At 39.4% G+C, this 22,806-nt stretch overlaps 1 protein-coding gene across 1 annotated transcript; it reads left to right on the forward strand.

The window, feature by feature from the left end:
- Positions 1 to 66: 66 nt before the first annotated feature.
- ncapd2 (non-SMC condensin I complex, subunit D2) lies at positions 67 to 22,249 on the forward strand. The gene is made up of 32 exons (XM_082553131.1): positions 67 to 256; positions 665 to 784; positions 1,281 to 1,356; positions 1,434 to 1,492; positions 1,620 to 1,795; positions 2,256 to 2,401; positions 2,906 to 3,033; positions 3,209 to 3,332; positions 3,474 to 3,621; positions 5,369 to 5,566; positions 5,642 to 5,776; positions 5,859 to 5,946; positions 6,949 to 7,156; positions 7,297 to 7,415; positions 8,107 to 8,307; positions 8,428 to 8,602; positions 9,148 to 9,232; positions 9,402 to 9,538; positions 11,367 to 11,499; positions 11,691 to 11,766; positions 11,864 to 12,079; positions 12,218 to 12,378; positions 14,107 to 14,218; positions 14,349 to 14,472; positions 14,726 to 14,881; positions 17,807 to 17,984; positions 18,064 to 18,158; positions 18,776 to 18,856; positions 19,422 to 19,605; positions 20,168 to 20,336; positions 20,432 to 20,548; positions 21,940 to 22,249. The coding sequence occupies exons 2-32, from the start codon at positions 667 to 669 to the stop codon at positions 22,020 to 22,022; spliced, it is 4,206 nt and encodes a 1,401-aa protein (XP_082409257.1). The 5' UTR covers positions 67 to 256; positions 665 to 666; the 3' UTR covers positions 22,023 to 22,249.
- Positions 22,250 to 22,806: the final 557 nt, after the last annotated feature.

Here is a 22,806-nt window from a genome sequence, read left to right on the forward strand (position 1 = left end):
TAATTGTGGTTTGTAAAGTTTCTGACTTTGTGCTGTAGTGTGCCCGAGCGTCCGGCAGGTGGCAATGTTCGGTCAAACAGCAGCATGTCAACGTGGGCGGGGCAAGTGACGTCAGAGTGTCGCCGCTTTGGCGCGATGTTCGGACAAATTTGAAAACTTACTGGATTTAGACCGTTTAGAGACGGTGAATACTAACAGGCTACGCGTGTTTCTACAGAGGTCCAGAGTTTGGCTAACAGGAGTACATTTGTTACGGGTGAGCTTTATGTTTATAAACTATAAGAAGTTGGTAGTTTGTTGTTGAAGCCATTTCCGTTTTTCAATAATGTAACTGCGTACAAGATACTGAGCTAGCCCTGCTAATTAGCCCGCTAACTGCGTTAGCAGTAGCTGTTTTGCTTTGGTTAGCTAAACCCACAAAAATAAATGTTAGTCTTTGGTAAATAGAAGTAATTCTTCACATGGGCTGGAGTGTCTTAGAGAGTGTTATGCTGCACTTTAGCTCCTTAGGTAGGATCAAGAACGAGTTAAATTTTAAATGTGTTTAGTCGAATATTCGACTATCTCGCTTTGTAAAACAGTAGATATCAAGTAATATCAAATTCTTTCCCAACAGGAGCTAAGTTAGTTAAACATACAAATAAAGGCTGTCTTAATGATTCAGGGATGTCGTGGGACTTCTTTGTACCTGTGTGCGTGGGGGACCTTGTGAAGACTGGGGGGATCAACCAGTACGTCGTTCAGGATGTGGTCTCCGCAAAACAGCTCCCGTCCTGTCTCAACAGTAAGTTGTCAACATGTAGGCAGGTCACTGATAGTTTTTGGGGTTTTTTTTGTTCTTTGGGGGGTTATTTTTTTAAACAAAATGTAGAACATCTGCACAGAAGGCATCACATTTTCTTCAAACACCTCCAACAAGTCATTACCATCCAAGAATTGTCCCGCGCTAAGAATCTTTTTACTAACTTGTGTGTAACACCAACCTGCCAGAGGGTCTGCAGATGGAAATTAGCTAAAATTAAAAAATAATTATAGTACTGGATTGCACCCAGCTTCTTATGTGTATATCACCATCCCCTAAAACAAACAGTCTAAATCTTTCCCAAGATTCCTGCTCATGTACCACACCCCCAAGTAAGGTTAATTAAAATACCTATGTACTTGCATTTTTTGTTTTGATTTTTTTACCCAAAATGACAAAATGTTGTCACTCTTCGAATACTTGGGGATGATTGTGCTAGTTTATTTGTTAATTTTTTTTAAAATTCTGTTTCACACAGAATTCAAGGCAGCATTAAGGAGTCAGGGGCCTTTGTGTATACTAGAGCACTTCGACACTGGCTACAGTGTGCTGCAGTAAGTGTTTTCATGTATTGCCCACTTTTATTTATTGTGACTATTACTGTACAAAACAACTGTCTTTGTTTCTTTAGGCACTGTAAGGCGGTAGATCTGGCTGTTAAAGAAGATACTCTGGAATTACTAGTACAAGGTTGCTTTTTTTTAAAGAAATAATATTTTCTTGATGTTTAAATTGATAACTTTGATTTGTTGATGTGCTCACATAACCTGATTTTTTTTTTTTTTTTTTTTTTTTTTAAATAACCCTTGCCTTTCAGTGGTTAGTGGGCTGTCTGTTTCACTGCCGAGCATCCTTGTCTCCACCTCCCTGTCAGCTGCAGAGCGCAAGGAAAAACTTAACGCAGTTAAAATGAGCGTCTTCCTGCTTTGCAAACTCACAGAGAACCTGGAGAGTGATTCCTATAGGCAGAATATTGTCACAGCACCTGGGAAGGTATGCTCATTGCTTACTTAGCTAAAGGGTTCTTTGCATATGCCTGTTATCATAAATGTCCACTGATGAGCTTTAACTAGCTTTATGATTCAGTCAAACTAAGAGATTGAGTTTCTAGCCTGTTGTTATGTGGTTATTCTTGGTTGTGTGGTAGAGTGTTATTGCACTGCTGTAAGGGCCCACCCAGAGTGAAATTGACACTTTCTATGCTGTGCCACTTCAAGAGAAATTGGGTAGTATAAGCAGGAGCTGTCAAACAATGTGTGGATGTTTGCCATTGTGTGCATAATGATCAGCTAGCAAGAGGCTATCAGTCTCTGTATAGTTGGTTTGTCTGGTGTGAATTGTTTTCTTTGGTAATCTGAGGACATGTATTGTGATTTACTTGATCTCAATACTATATTAAAGATTTTATAGTCCAACATCTATGAAGCTTAACTGCTCTTTTTATGTTGTACAGGGTGGTAAAAAAGGCAAAGCATGTGGAGAAGGACTTGTGCAGTGGGACTCAGAAAGAGAGCAGGTGCTACAGGCACTTGTGCAGCTCTTCCAATTGGACATCCGTTCACTGTGGAGCCTCTCCTTGGTGGAGGAAGAGTTCATCAGGTACTCTGCTGTCAGGAGAGCTCTGGCAGAGAATACAGTATCACGTTTTGCTGGTTTAATTCAGTTAGTTGGTGTCATTTACAACTTATCCATATCACTTCCGAGCATTCGGAACTCTGTAGCTTAATTGGAACTCTTATGACAAAGATGTGTGACTCTTCATTAATAATCTACAATATCTAATAAGGTTAGAAGAAATTTGGACTGTGGTAAATTGCCCAATGTAATGGTTTCGTTATGCACATTTCCTCACTTTCCACTTGTTTTATGGTTCTCAGTAAGGATATTCAGTAAATTGTTTGTCAGAAGACATTTATGTGGTAGTTTAACACTCACAACACTCCTAGCAGCACTTACCTCAGCTTTTAACATGCACTGTGTGTATCTGATGCTTCTGATGAATTCAAAACCTTGTCTACTACTCATTGTGGATTTTTGGTAACTTTTCATCCAGGTATTACCATAATCTAATATATAAAAAAACACACATTTATCTCTTCTTAGCTGTGTGACCTGCTGCTGCTACAAGCTCCTTGAGAACCCAACCATCAGCCATGTCAAGAGTAAACCCACCAGAGACTGTGTAATCCACCTCCTGGGGTTGCTGATTAAGAAATATAATCACCTCCTGGGTGAGTTGGTCAGACAAATGCAGTCCTATTACCGAGGAAACAAATTAATCCTGTCACTTTTGAGAATATTGTCTGTAAATGGTGGTGGTGGGGGCCACTATAAGGTGTTCAGCTTTTCGGGAGACATAGCTGACTTGTAAGGTTTTTTTTTTATTTGTCCTCTAAACTGTCACAGGTGCTGGTGTAAAAGTGATCCAGATGCTTCAACATTTTGAGCAGTTGTCATCAGTGTTTGCCCAGGCTGTGTCTGTGTGGAGCACAGAGTACGGAGTCAGAGCTATCATAGGAGAAGTCATACGGTCTGTACAATTTTTGTGTGTATACAGTATCCAGTATGCAGCTTGATTTCGTGAATCTGTTTGTGAAGTCTTATTTTGTGTTACAAATTCCTGTCTTTGTTTGTTTTTGTTTTTTTGTTGTTGTTGTTTTTTTTATCTCAGGGAGATTGGTCAGAAGTCAAGTGAGGAGTTGGCCAGAGAGGGGTCGGGAGTCAAAGCCTTTGCCTCCTTCCTCTCAGAAGTCAGTGCTTTGGTGCCTGAATTGATGATTCCCAACATCAGTGTTCTCATCACACACCTGGAAGGAGAGGTATGAGCACCGAACAGTGAGTAATTGATTGCAGCTCATGAATAAGAAAATTATTGTCCTTACATAAGTAGAGGCTGCCTGCCATATTGATTGGGTATAAACAATTGCTAATTAGAGGTCTATGTGATCATGTAAAACAGCACCAATTAATATTAATGACTCATCACAGTGACAGCCTTGATGTGTGAGCAACAGGGTTGCTCATTAAAGGAACTGTCCCTGTGTGAGCCCACAAGGAGTGGGCAGTTTTAAATCATCACAAACCTCTGCTCCTTGTGCTTCTTAAGTGCTTTTTTTTTAATGTCCTGTGTTGAGTTTTATGTAGTTTTGTTGGTCTAGGACAGACTGGGAAAAGATCCATTACACTTTGGTCAAGTTTGTTGCTTTTAAATGTGTTATAGAAATAAAAGTGACGTTGACATCTACAATTCTTTTACAGTTGTCAAGATCCTGTCTTAGAAGTGGGTTGTCATTGGTTTTTGAAGTAATGCAAACACAAGATTAAAAAGGAATATAACAGTGTGGGATGAGCAAGCAGCATTCACTTTATTATTCTCTGCTATAGCCAGGAGACACTGTTTCTTGTATTTGGCTGGGTAACACACCACTGGGCACAATACATTTTTTTAAGACAAGACAAGGAAGGGTCTTTACAGCTCTAGTAAAATTTTATATAGTGCTTACATTACTCAGAGTAACAGGTAATGATTGGCTCAGATATTTACACTATTTTTCTCTGTTGCAATGGTCACTGTGTCAGATTCGGCAATTACAAAGTCATGAATCTTGCCTTTTTGTGACTGAGAGCCATGACAGACTGCACATTAATTCTCTTTCAGTCATGCTTCGTGTCTTTCACAGTGTACAAGATATTGTTGGAAGGTTGCTTGCTAGGGATTTACAGGAAAAGAATCTAAATAGACCTCTGCATGATACTGGCTGTCTTCTGTCACTTCATACCTAGATACATTGGCAATGTCAGTCCTTTGTTTTTGTCATGATTTGTACCCAGCTGTGCAGTTGAAAGAAACCCACAAGGCATCGCAGGTGTAATGTCAGTTTTCATCCATTATAGTGCATTATGTGAGAGCACAGAGCATGTGTTACACCCATTTTGACCCTTGAAGACTCCCTTTTTCATTCACATTTGGTCATAATCATGTCTTTATCATATAGTCTAAATCTGCCATTGCATACTTCACGTCTGTTTTTACTGTTTCCAACTTTTCAGCAAAATACTGTTTCTCAGTTATTTCTAAGCTATCTAATGATTGTGTCCTAAAACTGCAAATTCAAGGGCATTTTTTATTTCAATCAAAGTACATTATCGTTAAAAGCAGAACAGAGTATTCTGCCCTGTGATGAGACCAAGGCGAATACGAGCTTACTGAATGAGAGCTGGGTTTCTCTTGCCTTGACTGGCAGGTAATCTTGGCAGTGCAGAGGAGGATTCCTGCTCTGCTGTAAGGGCCTGCCTACAGTGACTTGGCTCGACCCAAATTATTCCTCTGCAGTCACAGTGGAGTAATTTCTGGGTTGTCGCTGACAGCGTGTGTCTTATGTCTGTGTGTGTGTTAAAAAAGGCAAGAAGTTCACCCAGCTTTCTTTACTGTTCAGTGAGCCATGAGTTTTGTCTTTGGTAATCTGAGGGCAGAGTTCTTAGTGAGGTTTTTCTGTTTTTGTAGGATTTAACAGATTGTTTCACTGAAATTCTTAATTTCCAACCTTTTTCATTTCTTTTTCCCAGAGTCACACAATGCGTGTTGCTGTCTGTGAGGTGCTGGGAGAGATCCTTGTGAGGGTCCTGTGCGGTGATGGGCTAGATGAGTCCGGTAGAGCTGACCGTGACCGTTTCTTTGACACACTGCAGGAGCATCTGCATGACTCGCACTCTCATGTCAGAACACGTGTACTGCAGGTCTACACACGCATCGTCAATAGCAAAGTAGGTTTGCTCATCAGCTATTGTGTTTGTAAAAGAATGCTGTTGCTCCTGGTAACATAAGTCATCTGTGTTTAGGCGCTGCCCCTGTGTCGGTATAGCGAGGTGATGGAGCTTGCTGTTGGACGGCTGATGGACAAATCTATAAATGTGGTTAAGAGTTCCATCCAACTGCTGGCTGCCTTCATAGCACACAATCCTTATAGCTGCAAGGTAAATAACTATGCGTCAAACTCTAAATAGCAGGTGTTCTTCAGGTTTCCTGATATAATAGAATATTTATCTTGTCTTTCAGCTGAGCAGCGCAGATCTGAAGAAACCACTGGAGAAGGAGACTTCTAAACTCAGAGAATTGAAAGAGAAACTGGAGGGGACAGCACCTGGTAAACAAAACCTGAGTGATTATTCATAAGTATTGCTATGAATCTCCCCTGATGTTTTATTTTATTATTTAAGACTAATTCACATTTTACCCTGTGATGAGACCAAGGCGAATATGAGCTTGCTGAATGAGAGCTGGGTTCCTCTTGCCTTGACTGGCAGGTAATCTTGGCAGTGCAGAGGAGGATTCCTGCTCTGCTGTAAGGGCCTGCCTACAGTGACTTGGCTCGACTCGAATTATTCCCTTAAAGTTATAGCGGAGTAACCACGAGGATGAAGCTCACAGTGTGTGTTTGTGTGTAAGGGGCAAGAAGTTCACCCAGCTCTCACTGCTGTTCAGTCAGCCATGAGCTGTTTCTTTGGTAATCTGAGGGCCAAGTTCAGAAATTCGCTTAAATTCAGCATGCCATGTATGTCATCACAAGCAAACAGAAAACAAACCATTGTTTCAGAATTTAAACATCTGTTAAGTGTGAGATCCAGTTATTAAACAAAATGTTTTTTTTTTAAGATGTCTTTCATCTGATGTAACCATATTCATGCTGAAAACAGAAATACGTTTTGTAATTGGTTTGATGAATAGCAATACAGCATAAATGATGAACTATAATATTTATTTTTAGATAAGTTGTTTGTTTGTTTTAAACTTTTGAAGAAATCTGTTCTTGTTTGTTTAATCTGTTTTTCACAATGGGGAAAAATATTAACTAGTTTACTACATTGCCAGAAATCAGAACATTTAAATTTTTTATTAGCTTTAGAAGAATGACAAGTTTAAATATGAGGACTCTGGAGCCCACCATTCCTTACTAAATTCTTGGCCTAAACAACAATCATCTTACCATTTTGTCCTGCTGCTAAATTATTCTGTTTTTAATCTCTGTTGGCACATTGTTGTACTTTTACTTTTTTCATTTTCTTTTTTTCTCTCTTTCTCTTTGTAGGTCTAAGCTGAGTCATCACCATTGAATTTATTTTATTTTTTTCTCTTTCCCTCCCGGCAGTGGCAGTGATTAAAGCATCTGAGCTGTGGGCTGCTATGGTGCCTGAGCTCCTCGTCACTGTCAGGAAAGAACTGGAGCCCACAAGCGAAGAAGAGAAGGAGCAGCAGGAGGACGAGGAAGGCGGGGAGGTGGAGGAGGAAAAGGAGGCAGAAGACGACAGAGCAACCGCGGTGAAGATAGCTCAGTACCTCCGTGTCAACAAGTACAGGTGATGATAATCACCAGTGGAGGCCTGTGTAGTGTCACTAACTGGAGGATTTTTTTCCTCCCTTGCTGTCAGTAGCCTACAATTTTCATTTTTTATTTATTTTTTTTAATGGGGCTTTTCTTTTGTGTTGCATTCTACAGGGATGCTGTGCAGCTCAGTATAAGAGCTCACAGCTGCTTCCCAGAATCTGAGATGTTTACTTCTCTGTCCACTCTCACACCTGAGAATATGATGGACACACTGGCTCTGATTTTCAAAGGTAAAAGTTGTACTCAGTGTGTCTGAAAATTGCTCTTCCTGGTGACATTTAATAGAAGTTGTATTGAGAACATAAACATGTTTTTGTTTTGTCCCTGGGGGGTGTTTTTACAGCTGTCTCATTTGTAATGTGCACCATTCAGCCATGACATTAAAACCACTTAAGTGAATAACATCAGCTTTCTTTTTACAATGCAATATTTCGCTGGTTCCTAGCATACATTACTTTGGGAAATACTCCCACCTGTTCACACATCATTGGCTCAGAAACTGCGTAAAGAACATGAAAAAGAACCTAGCATGTACGCCATGACACCAAATGTCTTCATTTGCAGCATTCTTGTAACTCCATCTGCTGCAACTGGAAAAAAACCCTACATTTTTTATTATTATTATGTAATTAAAGGTGAGAGGGTTTGCTATTGGTGGCCCTGTGCCAGACAATACAATATGTGCCCAGACTTCACACGCCTCGTCTTGAACCCATCCAAATTATTATTATTATTTTTAAAAAGGACTTGGAAAGTGGTAGGCAGTTCGGTTTTATGTTTTAATTTGGAACGTTTTTTTTTTTTTTTTTTTTATCTCATACAGTTTCATAAACAGTTGAGCTGCAGTCAAACAACGTTTTAAACTTGGTTGATTGAACGCCCATTTGATCTTAAGTGTACAATACTTGACATTTTCCTCAGGCTCTGATGATGACACTTCCGAGCTCAACCAGAATTTGCCACCGACGCCACAGAAAGAACCAGAGAAAGAGGGTGAGGATGGTGAGCTGAAGAAGCAAGAGATGTTGGTGCAGTACCTGAAAGATACAGAAACCTTCGCTTTACAAGTAGAGAGAGCAATCTCTGTGATCAACACCATGCTGTACTGGAAAACAACTTCAGGTAGACGGCTGTATCCATTACACAGTAAACCAATGTAATCTTGTAGATTTCTGTAAAGTTTTTTAATCTAACAGAATCTTCAGCTGTTTTTTTCTTTTGTTTGTTTTTTGTTTCTTTTAGTGGTCCAGGAGGCTGTGCAGTTTTGTGTGACGGTGTGCGAGTTCAGTGTCGCTAACTCTATCAGTGGAGTGAGGAAAATGTTGCCTCTGGTTTGGTCAACTGATGCTGCAATTAAAGATGCAGTCATTCACGCTTACAGGCGTCTGTATCTGAACCCCCAGGGAGACACCATCAGGTTTGTAAGACCTCACACATATTTGAGTTATGAATAAGTTACCCATTCTTTCATGTCCTAAGTGTACTGGCATTATGACGTTAAAAATAACTAAGCTAACACAAAATAAATGCTGGACGCTTCTCTAAGATGGTTAAGAATAGAAAGTATTGCTTCTAGAAAGACTTCTTCTTCCCTCCTTGAATTCTCTTTTCTTTTTTATCCAGTTCATGGTTGTGGGACTTTTCTGTTTGCATATTTATTTTAATCAAAACAAAGTACTGTTGTCCCTCTGATTATGTCATTTTCTGTAATCTTTTCATTAACAATTACAGTAGCATTAGGCTATTGCTGGTTTAATGTCACTGACTAAAGCACGACTCGTATAGCATTTAATAAATAAAAAATAAATAAAATGACTTGTCTGGCTTATATTGTTTGGACCATTTTTTTTAAATCAAATTTTATTACTTTTTTTAAGGCCTGGGCCAAAATTAATGGTAAATACAATATTGTGATTAAAGCAAAACCTTAAAAACAAGCATCTGTCTAATCCTTTTTTTTAGGACGAAAGCCCAGACTCTTGTTGATAGTCTCTCTGAGCTGATGGTGGATTCATCTCTGGGAACAATCCAGTGTCTTGAGGAAATTGTAAGTGACTCTGTTATTACTCTCATGGATATTTCTGTGTGTGATGCTCGGCTGTAAAAACGCATCCTCTAATCCTGAAACATTAGTGTCTCCATGTTGAGGTATTTACGAGTATATACAAGTTGTTGTTTTGTTTTTTTACTGTAACTATTCAATCATGTCTCTATAGGTACAGGAGTTCTTCAGCAGTGGCAGCAGTCTCCAGTCCACTGTAGTTCAGGTCTTGTGGGAGAGATTTACTGGTAAACGAGAAACTTCTAGCTTATACAAGCGAGCTGCAGTCTTACTGCTGGGCATGGCTGCAAGGTGAGAGTTCCACTGCTCTACTCTAAATGAGCCCAAAGTGACTAGAGTCCCTGTAGTCCAGCAGTTATGTATATATACCACATATATAGTTTTTGTTGTTAAGCCTATAAAGTGTAGTTATCACCTGTGGAATTGTGATCAGTCCTTTTTTTAACTTACTTTTTCATTCTGTCTATCTTATAATCTGACCTTTTTTTTTGTTTAAAGTACTCTGTGCAACAGAGTACATGGGATGTCACCCAAAATGGTTATTGTGAGGTGTACAATAATTACCCATGGTGCTTTACAGCTTGTAAGAAGCTTCGGAAGCCTTACTTAATTAGACTTTACCTCATTTTTGTCTTCAAGATAATCATCTTGTGCTCCTCCAGACTGTTTACTGTGTGTTGCTTTTTATTTAGCTGTTTCCCCTTTTTCACATGTTGAATATCTTCTAGCTTGTAATATCGTAGATGGCATTTAGCTAGCATTCCATACCATATTTGGATGACAGGGTGGATTGCTAAAGCTGCCAAAGCCAAAGCTTTAGTTCTGGCAGCTCAACACTAGCGTTCTCTATCATAACACTTGTCAGTCAAAGAGGCCACACTCCTAACTAAACTATACTGGTGTTTTATCCCAAAAAGTTCATGTTGAATCTGTTCATCTGGACCTTGTGTTTTTTTTTTTTAAAAAAAAGAAGAAAAAAAGAAAATCACCTTCTGTAGAGGAGTTATAAAAGAGAAGGCATGAAGGAGGCAAAATGTGTTTTGTATACCTATAAAAATGTGTGTTGGTTGTCTGCTTATAACTTGTTTAATGTAGATGAGGGAAGGGCATTTGGAATTCCGCTGGCTCTCTGTGGAGGAGCGTGGCAAATTTTGTACTGAGTCATGGTGTTCCTGCTAAGCTAGCTCTTTATAAAAAAAATTTTCACATGTGGCTGACAGCAGCTAAGCTACAATCTCATTATGTCCCCATTATATTTTGTACTGACGATAAATGTGTAAAAATACATTGCGTGTTAAGGGAACAGGACTGTTTCTGATTAAAACTGTTTGAATTACAAAACACGATACAAAGGTACTGGAATAAACATAATATTTACTATCTATAAGCTATATATGTTAAGTCACATGGAAGCAAAAAATAATATTTTATTTGTAATTACAATTACAATTAAGTTGACTAAACCGTTTAAAAGTGCGTTAAGTCTGTGCTCTTCCTCACCACACAAATGACTGCACATCACATCCTTTTACGTTTTGGTCCTGCATCAGCTACTTGACATTCAGTAAATCCTCCCATTAGTCAGAATACAAGCCCTGCCTCGGCTCCTCTTCATTGTAATCTAAGTCACGACCATATAACTGGGCCCCTTGCCAGTGCTTTATATGTATGTATGTATGTATATGTGTGTGTGTGTGTATGTATGTGTATGTATATGTATATGTGTATATATATATGTATATGTGTGTGTGTGTATATGTATGTGTGTGTGTATATGTATGTGTGTATATAGATAGATAGATTTATTTATTTAAAAAAAAAAAAAAAAAAGCAGTGACAGAGAGGAAGAGTAAAGAGTCTATCTGCAGTCCACCCACACTGCTGCCTCTCTTCATCCAGCATCACTAGCATTCATAACCTATTAAACCTTATGTGCTTCTCCTCACCCATCCTCCTACAAGTGTTATCTGGTCTGTAGCCTAGCGCTGGTAAGGCCAGCATGGAGCATTCAGGGTAATGTAGGGCAGAGATGTTCTTACTTCTCTTTGTATAATCACATGATCAGTTAGAACTATAAAATCTGTACTTAGTTCTGTGTGTGTGTGTGTGTGTGTACCAGGGCAGAGAGAGAGGTGGTGCTCAGTAATCTGGACACTCTTTGTTCAGTGGCCCTGGGTGAAAAAGTGACTGAAGACTTCCTTCTGGCCAGAGATGCAGTTATTACCATCTGCAACATCACTGATCATGTCAGGGTAAGATTATATAAAGCATACCTTTTAAAGGATTTCTTGATTATGGCTATATGAGTCAGGAAATTAAACTACTACCTATCTATAGATACAACTTTGTTAATTTAATATTTACAAATTACTGAATTCATAAAATGCCCAGTTTGGGGGGTCCAGCACAATATTACCATCTTGTACTGCACTGTTTCCAATAGCAGTCAAAGGGTGCTCCATTCAGACTGCCTCAGGACCATCAGCTGTTCACCTGTCTCACACAGGCCGTTGCTGAAGGTAAATTCAGAAAAATGACAATTTTTCTGTTTTTCATTCTTTTCTTTCCCTGCTCATGGTTTCTTCCTCTGACTGCCTCTGTCTGTGTTTGCTTCAGGTGTGGTGATGGAAGACCCTTACTGGCAGAGCTTCATGGAACAGGCTGTCCGTCTCATCTACTTCCTGGCTGAATCGCCTGACCAGCTGTGCTCCAGGCTGCTCCAGCGAAGTGCCCGCCTCTTACTAGATCAAATTGCAGAAGGTGGCGAAGTCAACAAGGATGCTGGCCAAATGCAAGATGGCTCTCAAGAGTCTAATGAGCAATGTGAACAAGGTGAGTCCCATCATTGCTCTTTGAGCACTTTTGTGTTCTGAAGCAGGACTAAGCCTTTGTAGATTTTGATGTCTGAAAGGACACTATGTGACACACACGGTGCTTTATACTCACACAACATGTCTTTCCCTCCTGCAGTGAACTGTGTGTGTCTGGCCCAGCTGTTGGCTGCGTGTGGCTGCGTGGCTTTCTGGCAGGTGTCTCACCTTGAGCGCAGCGTGAGTGCTGAGCTGCGGAGGAGGAGAGGAGAGACAGAGGAGAGAGAGGAGAAGGAAAAAGGCCCAGCCGGAAAAGCCAAGGTAATGATGATGTGCTGTATGGATGTTATAGAGTCTATAATATCCATACAGCATACATACATACAATTTTATTATACTGTCTATAATATAGACAGTATAATAAAATCCATTTGACGTTCGGCAAAATTAGATAAAACATTCAAAGATCTAACTTTATCAGACTTTTAAAAGCATTTTTGCTGCCATGTGTGGCAGTGAAGAATTTAATTTTGGCAGTTCCAAAAATAATGTGAATATCAACTATTACAGAATTGGACTTCTATAGGTTTATGCTAACTGCCATTTATTACTACTGTTGTCACTGTGCTATTTGAGCTAATTGGTGGGTTTACTGAGAAAGAAAAGATAACATATTATGTTGCCAGCCCATTCAGTGTGAGAGGGAATATTCAGTATTTTATGACATAAGCAAGATATAAGTCATGAGTACAATTACTAACAACCAATTAAGTTTAGTGGCCATCTTTTACTGTAAAGTGTAATCAGACATCTGTGCACAAATGTTTCGCTTGACAAAAGCAGACATGTTTAAATGTCAGGGGTTTTTTTTATTTTTTATATGTACTTTCGTGTGACATAAAAATTACACATGAATCCATAACCCCCTGTGTGGGGAAAAAGCTTTTTGATAATCAGACCAAGCCTCAGCAGGATGGCTTGATGAGATTTCTTTTACCGATGGAATCAGATGAGTGATGGTTCATAATTGTTCAGCCCATCAGGGAACAGGAAGATAAATGCTTCCTCAATTAGCATTAGAAGTTTCCAATGTTTTTTTTTTTTTTCTTTTCTGTTGTTTTTAGTTTTTATTTGTGTCTTTTTAGATAGCCATGGAGGGAAAATATGGCAGAGAGACACAAGGCACAATTGAGTCAAACCCAAAATGTTACTGTCACCTGTTTTAAACCTTGACAGGAATTCATGATAGTCTAGGCTATGCAGGGTGCTCATGGCTGTACTTCTGTCTCTGTGCTTACTAACACACATCGCAAATATACATTCTTAGGTGCCACATTTAGGAGTCAAAAAACACTTCTGTAATAGTGTGAGATACTGGCATATCTTATTCATTACCAGATCATAACCAGATTATCAGACATGTATTTGCAACATGCTAACGTGACCTTATTTTGTCTCTAGAGGGGTGTACAACGAAACGAGTAATAGGTGACAGAGTTCTGTTCAGCTTCTAGTCAGAAATTTTAGTGACTTTTTTTTTTTTTAACCTGGTTAGATCAACATGGTAATTTATGCTGAGTGTGCTCAGCATTAAAATAATTAGCTCAAGTTAAAATGATGATTTTAGCGTTCTGTGGTATAACCTGTTGTTAAATTGTTGGGATTTTTTCTTCTTCTTTTTTTTAGCTGCATTAATCTAGTCTTTTTCGCAACAGTGTTGCATTTTACTGTTATTTTTATGTTTATAGATTTTTTTTTACTATCATTTTTATCATAATCATCTAATAATGTGGGTAGAGATCATTTTTGTGAGAATCATATGAGGTGTGAAACACCCCATTTTATATGATCATGCACAGAACATGAAGCAGGAAAATTTGGTTCAGCAAGTTGAAAACCACAGTCATGATGCCCATGAGTTTGTCAAGCTAGCTAAGGCAAAGAAAGTCTGGTGGACTTCCTCTGTAGGACACCCCTCTGTAGTGGCTGCATTTTATATTATTCTGCATAAACCGTAATCTATTTTAAAATGTAATGATTTCCTAACAGCAAACAGCCAATGAGAGCACTATGGAGGAGGAGCTTGGGTTGATTGGTGCCTCTGCTGAAGATACCGAGGCTGAACTCATCAGAAACATCTGTGAGACAGAATTACTGGCTGGTAAAGAACCCAACCTTTTTTCTTTTGTTTGTCTGCAGTCACACTAAACAACATTAACCCCTCAATTCATACTACAGTCTTTTTATAAATACCACACAAATACCCCACCTCCCTCCCCTCTGCTCTCTAGAGGAGAACCTGCTGAGTGCATTCCTTCCCCTGCTGGTGAGAGTCTGCGGCTCCCCAGGACGTTATTCCCACCCGCAGCTCACCACTGCTGCCTGTCTGGCACTCTCTCAGTACATGATGATTAGGTAAACACATTTCACTTTTCACTACATTTATGTAGTGGTAATACTGTTTGGTGATTAATTAGGTTTTTATGCTGACGGTTGAAGAAATGCTGTAATTCTGTGTTGAGGGGAATTTTTTATTTTTTTTTTAAAGATTTAAAGAAAGATTTATTACTTCTTAGTGGCCCAAGCAGTTAGCAACTTTATTGCTAACTTAAACATTGAGACTTTAAATGCATTTCTTTCTTCTTTTTTTCCTGTATTTCTTAAAAAGCCCATCAGTGTGTGAAGAAAACATCCGTCTCATGTTTACTGTTCTGGAGCGCTCTACTCTCCCTGTGGTTAGGGCTAATGCCATAATAGCCCTGGGGGACCTCACTGTCCGTTTCCCAAATATTTTGGAGCCCTGGACACAAAATCTCTATGCCAGGTATGTAATTACATGTTCAGCTTGATCATCCCAGTAATGTGAAACAAATTTGTCACAGTAGCAGCTCATTCTTATCGCTCCCCCCATACTAATAAACTCTCTTCCAGTTAGGACTACATTATCATAATATCCGTAGATTTGTTTCCCACCCAAGATTATAAGTGGCAGCCTACGCTTGATGGCTCAGCTGAGTGGGAGTACTGTAAATGACGTTTCATCATTTCATGGCATACAACACCCCCCTCCACCCCTTATTTCCTTTGCTTGTAGTCTCGAGCCATCTTCATCCAGATCCCACCAACACGACATCTCGGTGTGCGGCGACTCTCAGCCACTGAAGTGTTGCCACTGTCACAATGCTCCACTGAGCCACATGATGGGAAAAGTTTACTCTTTCCATCACGACTTTTTAATGGTCGGGGGGAACAAACTTTCAGATGATCTATGTTAGCAAACTCTCATGTGTGCCTTGTATTCTGACCCTTACGGTTGCCATAGGAACCAAAAATTGCCTCGTGGCTTATATAAAACCCACCCCCACTCGTGAACTGGGATGGAACCTCGGACCACCTCTGACAACGGCCCCTTTAGACAAGGAACAGCTTAATTACTAGTATGTCATGGTTTGTGGCTGGAGCCAGTGAGTAGTGTGTTGTAATTATACAGAGTGGCTGTGTGAGCAGAAGGGAATAATTTTGAGAAAAGTCAAATGTTCTTCAACTTGTAGGTATGCTTTCATTTTAAAAAAGCATTGGCAGTCTATTTCTCCTGCACAAAGTTGCACTGTTGTTTTTTTCTGTAGCCAACTTAGAAGCTGAAGTTCCTCTGTTTGATGAAGTGGGGTTTTAATTGTAATGCCTGATAATGCTCACATTTAGGTGGTTTGGACATGTAAAACATTCTGTTCTTTTTATAATGCGTCATTGCCCTCCTAGTGTTTTGTACCTGATAAGCATTTCATAGTATTCCCTAATTGTCTGCCTCACACCAACACCTCCACTGTTCTCGAGGCTGCTGCCCTGCTGGCGCCTCCTGATAAGCGCATTAAGAATTAATTACCCTGTTCATTGCTGTTGTAAGCCTCTGCATTGGCATGTGGAAGTACCATGCACATGTTTCTGATCGTCTGCCAGGAGTGCTGCTCTCTGCCATAAATGAGAAATGGCTAATGAGTTTCTTTTGCGCTGTGGTTTTGGGTGAGAGTAAATCTAAATTGGTTTCAGAGTGGTATCAGATTGCCATGCCACAGCCTGTCCAGTCCCATTATATTAAACTTTACTGAAACCAATGTTGTTTGGTTTCAGTAAAGTTATGGCTAATTATAAGTTGGTATGACAGGAGAGATGACAAATTCAAAGGTGGCCATACATTTTCGCCTCTGTCTATGTTTCTGCAAAACAAGCAATGTGGCTACACACAGTTACTCAGTGACTTGCCATTACTTTTTCATTCACATTGTCAGAAGATGAATCCAGCCTTTTTCTCCTCTAGCACCTCCAACAGATTCTTCAGTTAACCAGTACAGTATCTCAATGCCAACTTTTTGAAATTTGTCATTTTGTACACACATTCATTCTCCCCAGATGTTAGACAGTTTATGCTGAACAAATTGTCCATCATCATGCTGAAAATGATATTGTGTCCTATTGACATTAGCGGTGGTGGTAAAATTAATTCAGGTGTAGTGTTTTTCAACTCTGAACAATTCATGTGTCTATTCCTATACTTCGGAAGTCATTAGACCTAAAATCCTGGAATAAATGTAGTAAATTTAAACATGCCAGATTTTTTTTTTTTAGGCACTCTATCATCTACTAGAGCATAGGTGTCAAACTCTGGCCCGTGGGCCAAATTTGGCCCACAGCCTAATTACATTTGGCCCGTGAAGCCATGCCAAATTACTATTAGAGCTGGCCTACTGGTATTATACAGTTAATATATATATTGTTTAGTATTAAGCTTTGCTTGTTCCATATTCAGTTTTTCAGCAAAACGTGTTTTAGTCCATAAGAAAAGATTCATTCTTATATCTGGAGGAATAAATATATTTCAATAAATATTAATGTTAGCCAGCGACTTTGTTCCAGTTTTGAATTTTGGCCCACTGTGTATTTGAGTTTGACACCCCTGTACTAGAGTGTCTAAAACCTGGTCAGAAAGTAAAATGGTTACAGCACAATAATCTGACATAGTTAGTATCAACGGGAGCACTTGCTATAGTCTTACCCTTTGACCAGTGTTTTAAGTTGTATAGTTTTCTATCGTCCATGCTTTAGTCCTTAGTTTCTTTTGTTTTACATGCAATAGTCAAAATTTGAAGCAGTAGGTAACTGTGCTTCTAATCCTGCCACAAGGTACGAGACCCAGAAACACCACTCTGGGGTCCTTAGGGATGTCACAACCTGTTGTGTCCTCTAAAATTAAAAGAACATTATCCCAGAACAGTTTGACTGATTTTTCTGTTTCTTAACCTATTGCCAGTGTTGAAACCTGAGAGTTCCCTCAGCGCTAACTGTATTGTGTTAACTGCTAGCGATCAAAGGTGGCATATTTAATTATGATGGAAAGGTATCTTGGTTTCCTTACCTGCTAAATATCAGAATGATTTTTGTTTGTGTGTACGCCAGCATGTTGTTTGTGTTTAAGAGGACAACTATGGCAAAATGCAGCTTTGAAAATAAGCTATCATGGTTTGTAGAGTGCAACTTTTTTCAAAAGGGGATTACCAAAGAGTGGGCTGTAGGAAATAATTTACAGTAAATATCCACATCAGAAAATGAAATTTAAAAGATATCATTGAATTGGGCTTTGAAAATACACATTTCTCCCATTAATGGAAAATCGACGATCATTAGAAGATCAGATGATGCGTAACGAAGGAAATACTATGTATAATTATCATTATTTTTTTCCTTTATCTTTCAGGCTGAGTGATGAGGTTCCTTCAGTAAGGCAGACAGCTGTGACTGTTCTCACTCAGCTGGTGCTTAAGGATGTCCTCAAGGTCAAAGGTCAAGTCAGCGAAGTGGCTGTATTGCTAATTGACCCTGACTCGCACATTAACAGCCTGGCCCTGAACTTTTTCAATGAGCTTGCTACAAAGGTAGACCACATCCAGAAGGCTTGATGGAATCTGAGTGACGGGGAGTGTTTTTAACCATTTTCTTTGTGTTACCCATCAGGACAATGCGATATACAACCTGCTCCCAGACATCATCAGCCGCCTGTCCGACCCAGAGAGAGGCATGAGCTCAGAGGACTTCAACACTATTATGAAGTGAGATGCACAGCTGTGTACCATGTCGTGTTTTCGTTTTCTTACTGCATCAACTGTGAAGCAGACCACAGACTTGGGGCAAATGATGCAAATGACGCCTTGTTTAACCCCCAAGCAATCAAGCTATTTTGGCAACTGAAATGACTACTGTCATTAAGACCCCATTATCTTACACACAAGAATACTTACTACACTGTTCCTTAGTCTGGTTCCATCTATGACAAATATTCTGCAAATGTTCTAATGTAATTAATTAGGTTGTTTTTTTTTTTTTGTTTTTTTTTTTATTTTTAATGACTGGATAAGAAACAAAAACACAAGTTGTGCAAACAATATTAATTTATTTAGCTAGTTTTTAAGCAAAATATTTAGTTTTCTGATATATCTGAAAAGTCAGAACAAGATGTAATACCTATATACCTTTTGGAAGAAGAGGTAGTTTAGCAAAGTCAAACACTTTTACAATATTAAAAATAAAACTTCAGTGGGACCTACAGTATAAATATACAGTATACACCACTCTCACTTGACTTTAAGAATTTTTTTTAGGAGAAATTCAACAACTGAATGTTCTTTCTTTTTTTAATAAATGTTATATTGTGTGTGTTTGTTTGCAGACAACTGTTCTCCTACATCACTAAAGAAAGGCAGACCGAGTCTCTAGTAGAGAAACTGTGTCAGCGCTTTAGAACTGCAAAGTGAGTTCTCTTCCTCCATTTATTTCCCATCCTCACTTCTAACCTGGATCCTTTGTTTTGTTTTTTCTTTACCATTTCCTTTATACTTTCTCGTTTGTCCTGCTTTATTTAATCGTGTGTGAAGCGGGGGTGGATGTGTGGGTAATTAGTGGGCGTTTTCACTGAGAGCGTTTGACAATTAATGCAAATTCACAGTTCACTTCACCTGTCACCTACACCGACATCTTCTTATTCACAGATTTTGTCATGGAAACTGTCTTCCTGTATAGTTGGGGACTGTAGACAGAACAATTGGCCTGGCCATGCTTGAGCTTCTGACTCATACTCCGTCCATTATCAAAGCTCAAATGAAGGGCATTTTATATTATACGTTGGCAAAATGAATTTGGATATAAGAAGGTTCTGGGAAAATGAGATTTGGTCTAAATGTCAGGGCAATGCAATGTTCATGAGGAATGAGCTTTTTTTTTTTTTTTATTGAGTTTTAGAATTTCTGTGCACTTTGTTTTCTTAAGTCAGGTTTCCCCCACAATTTCTCATCTTCAGATTTTCTTTCTCTCATCAGGACAGAGCGTCAGTGGTGTGACTTGGCCGTGTCTCTGTCTCTGCTCTCCATGTGTGAGCGCGGTTTCAAGAGGCTGCAGGAATGCTGGGAGTGTTACAGTGACAAGCTGACTGAACCGGGCGTCTACCAGCCTCTGCTCTCCATCACCGCCAAGCTCCGTCGTGGGGCTAAACCACAGTTTAAGGTATATTATTCCCTGTTTAAGTCAGTTCTGCAGTGACCACGCAGTCATGTGTAGCTCAGGTGGTAGAGCAGGCCAGCTACTAACCGGAGGGTTGGTGGTTCGATCCCAGTCTGCATGCCAAATATCCTTGGGCAAGATACTAACCCCATGTTGCTCTCCGATGCATCCATCAGATGTGAATGTTAGATAGGCACTAACAGCTTAGAAAAAGTGCTTCTGTGAATAGGTGTGATTGGGTGAATGAATTAGTTGTATAAAGCGCTTTGAGTGCTCAGAGTAGAAAAGCGCTATATAAGAACCAGTCCATTTACCATTTTACCAGTCCACTGCACCTGTCTATGCACCCTTTGGACCAACTTCACAGAGCTATGACGGGAATGCTTATTAGCCATCTGTGTGATCCACACAGACGTGAGACTTAAAGTTGAACGGTGGATATCAAAAGCTTCTATTGTCTGTAAATGTCTGGAGAAGACTCTGGTGTGCTGAACGTTTAAGTGGTCAGTGAAAGATAAAATGCCAGTTCATTCCATCCCATGCTAATGTTAACTTTGTTTTCCAGGCTCAGGTAGATGAGTTTGAACAGCGTCTGACTGCAGTTCACACACGGGGGCTGGAGAATGTGGAAAGCCCAGAGATGGATGAGGAAAACCAGAAAGCAGGAGTGTCTGCTGAGAAGACAGTCACGCGAACACCTGCGCCCACCAGAGGCCGGCTGAAGTCAAAGGAAGGTCAGGAGTCAGCCTGCTTTGAAGAACCTTGTTGCAGAAATAGTCTGTTTCTCATTTTAGTTACACGATAAATTTTATGTTTATTTTTATTGCAGGTCAAGGAAAGCCTCCAGTTTCAAGATGTGATGACAGTTTTGTCACGCCTCGCAAATCTCGCAAGTCTAAGAAGCCTGCAATCACCTTCAGCAGTGATGAGGAGGAGGATGAAGAGGGTGAGTGAAGCCACTTCATTAAGTCACTATTACACTTAATTTGCAAACAGTTTTAATGGGTTTTGTAAGAAATTACTTTTTGCAGTGGGTCAGTTGCTTGGAATCAAAAATTATTATCCTTAAAGGGGACGTGTTGAGCTTTCCCCTCCTCTTAATTGTTTTTTTTTTTTTTTTTTTTTTTTCAATCTTGTGTGTTGGATACTCACCTTATGTTTGCAAGGAGCAGCAAATAACAAAGTTAACTTACGCATCCTATTAAATAAGCTAAAACGCCTTATTTAAAAGGATGATGTGAGGGGCTCGGTAGAAGACCAATAAGGATAGTTTTGACCTGCGTCATGCAAAGCTACTCTCCCTCTCCAAGAATCAGAATCTGGAGCACACTCAGCCCCCTTTTAATATACATCTGCTGATTTATTTTGTCATCTAAATACATATTTTTAAGGCAATTCATTTTTTTTCCCTTATTAAATCCATTGAATTGTAACATGTCAGATAATAGCAAATAACAGTTGTCTGTTATTTAAGCAGAAACTTTGTCATCCAGTTCGCTGGATTTTAGTCAAGTGTTTAGTATGCTCTGTTTGTCACTGCAGTGTATTCAATTTGTCTCATTAGCTTGTAAAACATGATTTATAGTACTGCATTGAATCTATGCGTTTGTCCTCTGGTGTGTCTGCTCTGCTCCGAGCTGCTTCATGTTGAATTAGAAGCTAATAAACAAAGATTTAATAGCTGATTGATAAAGTTATGTACAGAGAAAAAAGCACCAGTCAGACCTATGGCAGGTGTTGTGGTTAGGTGAGGTGTGTGTTGCTACAATGTGCAGTGGGATAAGCTGCACTGTAGAGTTGACATAGTGCTATAAATCAAGTGTTACAAATCAATAACATTCTTTGGATCAATACACCAGAGTTCAGAGTGCTTAGACCACTAGACTGAGATTGTGGAGCAGCAGCTGAGACGATTTAAGACCGTTGGACCTCCTTCGGTCTAAAAAGTGAGATGTGCATTGTTGCAGCACTAATCCGAGATCTGTGGATATCTTTGAAGGATTAAATTTTTTTAAAAATTACACGACATGAAAAACTAACCACCATTTCCAGAGAACTGTTATCATCTCCAGTTATCTTATGCTTTCCGTGATTAATTAGACAAAGTGTTTCAGGTAAGATTATTTTTTAAGCCTTTGATTAGACTTGAGTTACTGAAACACTTCTGAGTTACAAAAATATATTTTAAAATAATTAGACTTGAATCTATTCCTGAATATTTCTTGTGCGGGTTTTTCAGCTGTTCTTATAGTGCATGGCTGTTCCCAGACATCGTCATTACTCGTCCCACTTCATTATGTTTCAATTTCCTTTTTTCTTTTTTTCCACCTCCATCAGATGCTGTGATGGCAGAGAGCGAGACCCCTAAAGTGACAACGCCCATCGCACGCACGTCCCGACGAGCTCGCCTCAGAAACTAACTCTGATTGTTCTCGTTTTGTTTTTTAAATCTTATTTCTGTGTATCTTTGGAAATACTTTTATCTGTAATGATATTTTATACTTGTTGGTTTTTATTTTATTTTTATTCTTTTAATATTGGTACTTGGCACCAATCTAAACTAGGCATGATAATGTGTAAAGACACAAAATCAAGTAGGCTTTTAATAAACCTGGTTCTGTTTTTCATTAAAAAAGAGAGAAAGAAACCTCCCTGTCTCAGTTTTATTCCTCTGCTCAAATGTGTGAAGGCTTGCGAGTCCGCTGGGTTATGTCGAGTAAATTTATGGCATCATTACAAACAGCTTTGAATGTCTGCTTGTATCATGTTTGGACAGCGGTGTTTAATGGGCTGCCACAGCTTGCCCAGACAGTATTACTACCCCACATGGTTCCCTACTTCACCTTCCTCAGCTCTCTTTTCCTTTCATATGTTGTTTTCAACAATTTCAAGTTTCAGTCTTTCTCTGATGACCACATTCCTCGCCAGTAAGCGTGTTTTGTTTTTTAGTTACAATTGCATTTTATTTTTTTCTCTTGTTCTGTCTGACACATTTGCTGTTGCCTAGTTGGCCGCCTCTGTTCTCCTGTAATCAATCTCTTTTGTAGGTCTCCCTCTGCTCTCTGCCTGGTGCTTTTCTCCATCCCTTTCTCTTCCTCCTACTCTCCCCTGCCTACTTTTCTTCCAGCGCTCCTCTCTCCACTGACATCACACACAGTAGTTTAACCCCCCTCCCCTCCTCCTCCCCCCTGCCTCATCACTAAT

This window comes from Aulonocara stuartgranti (assembly GCF_965226115.1).
Source record: "Aulonocara stuartgranti genome assembly, chromosome: 11".
Lineage (NCBI taxonomy): Eukaryota > Metazoa > Chordata > Actinopteri > Cichliformes > Cichlidae > Aulonocara > Aulonocara stuartgranti.

Excerpts from the sequence above, each read along its gene's own strand:
- ncapd2 (XM_082553131.1), top strand. The coding sequence starts at position 667 with ATGTCGTGGGACTTCTTTGTACCTGTGTGCGTGGGGGACCTTGTGAAG. Across the intron at positions 11,500-11,690 it reads ACATCACTGATCATGTCAGG|CAGTCAAAGGGTGCTCCATT; the intron begins GTAAGATTATAT and ends TGTTTCCAATAG. Across the intron at positions 12,080-12,217 it reads TAATGAGCAATGTGAACAAG|TGAACTGTGTGTGTCTGGCC; the intron begins GTGAGTCCCATC and ends TCCCTCCTGCAG.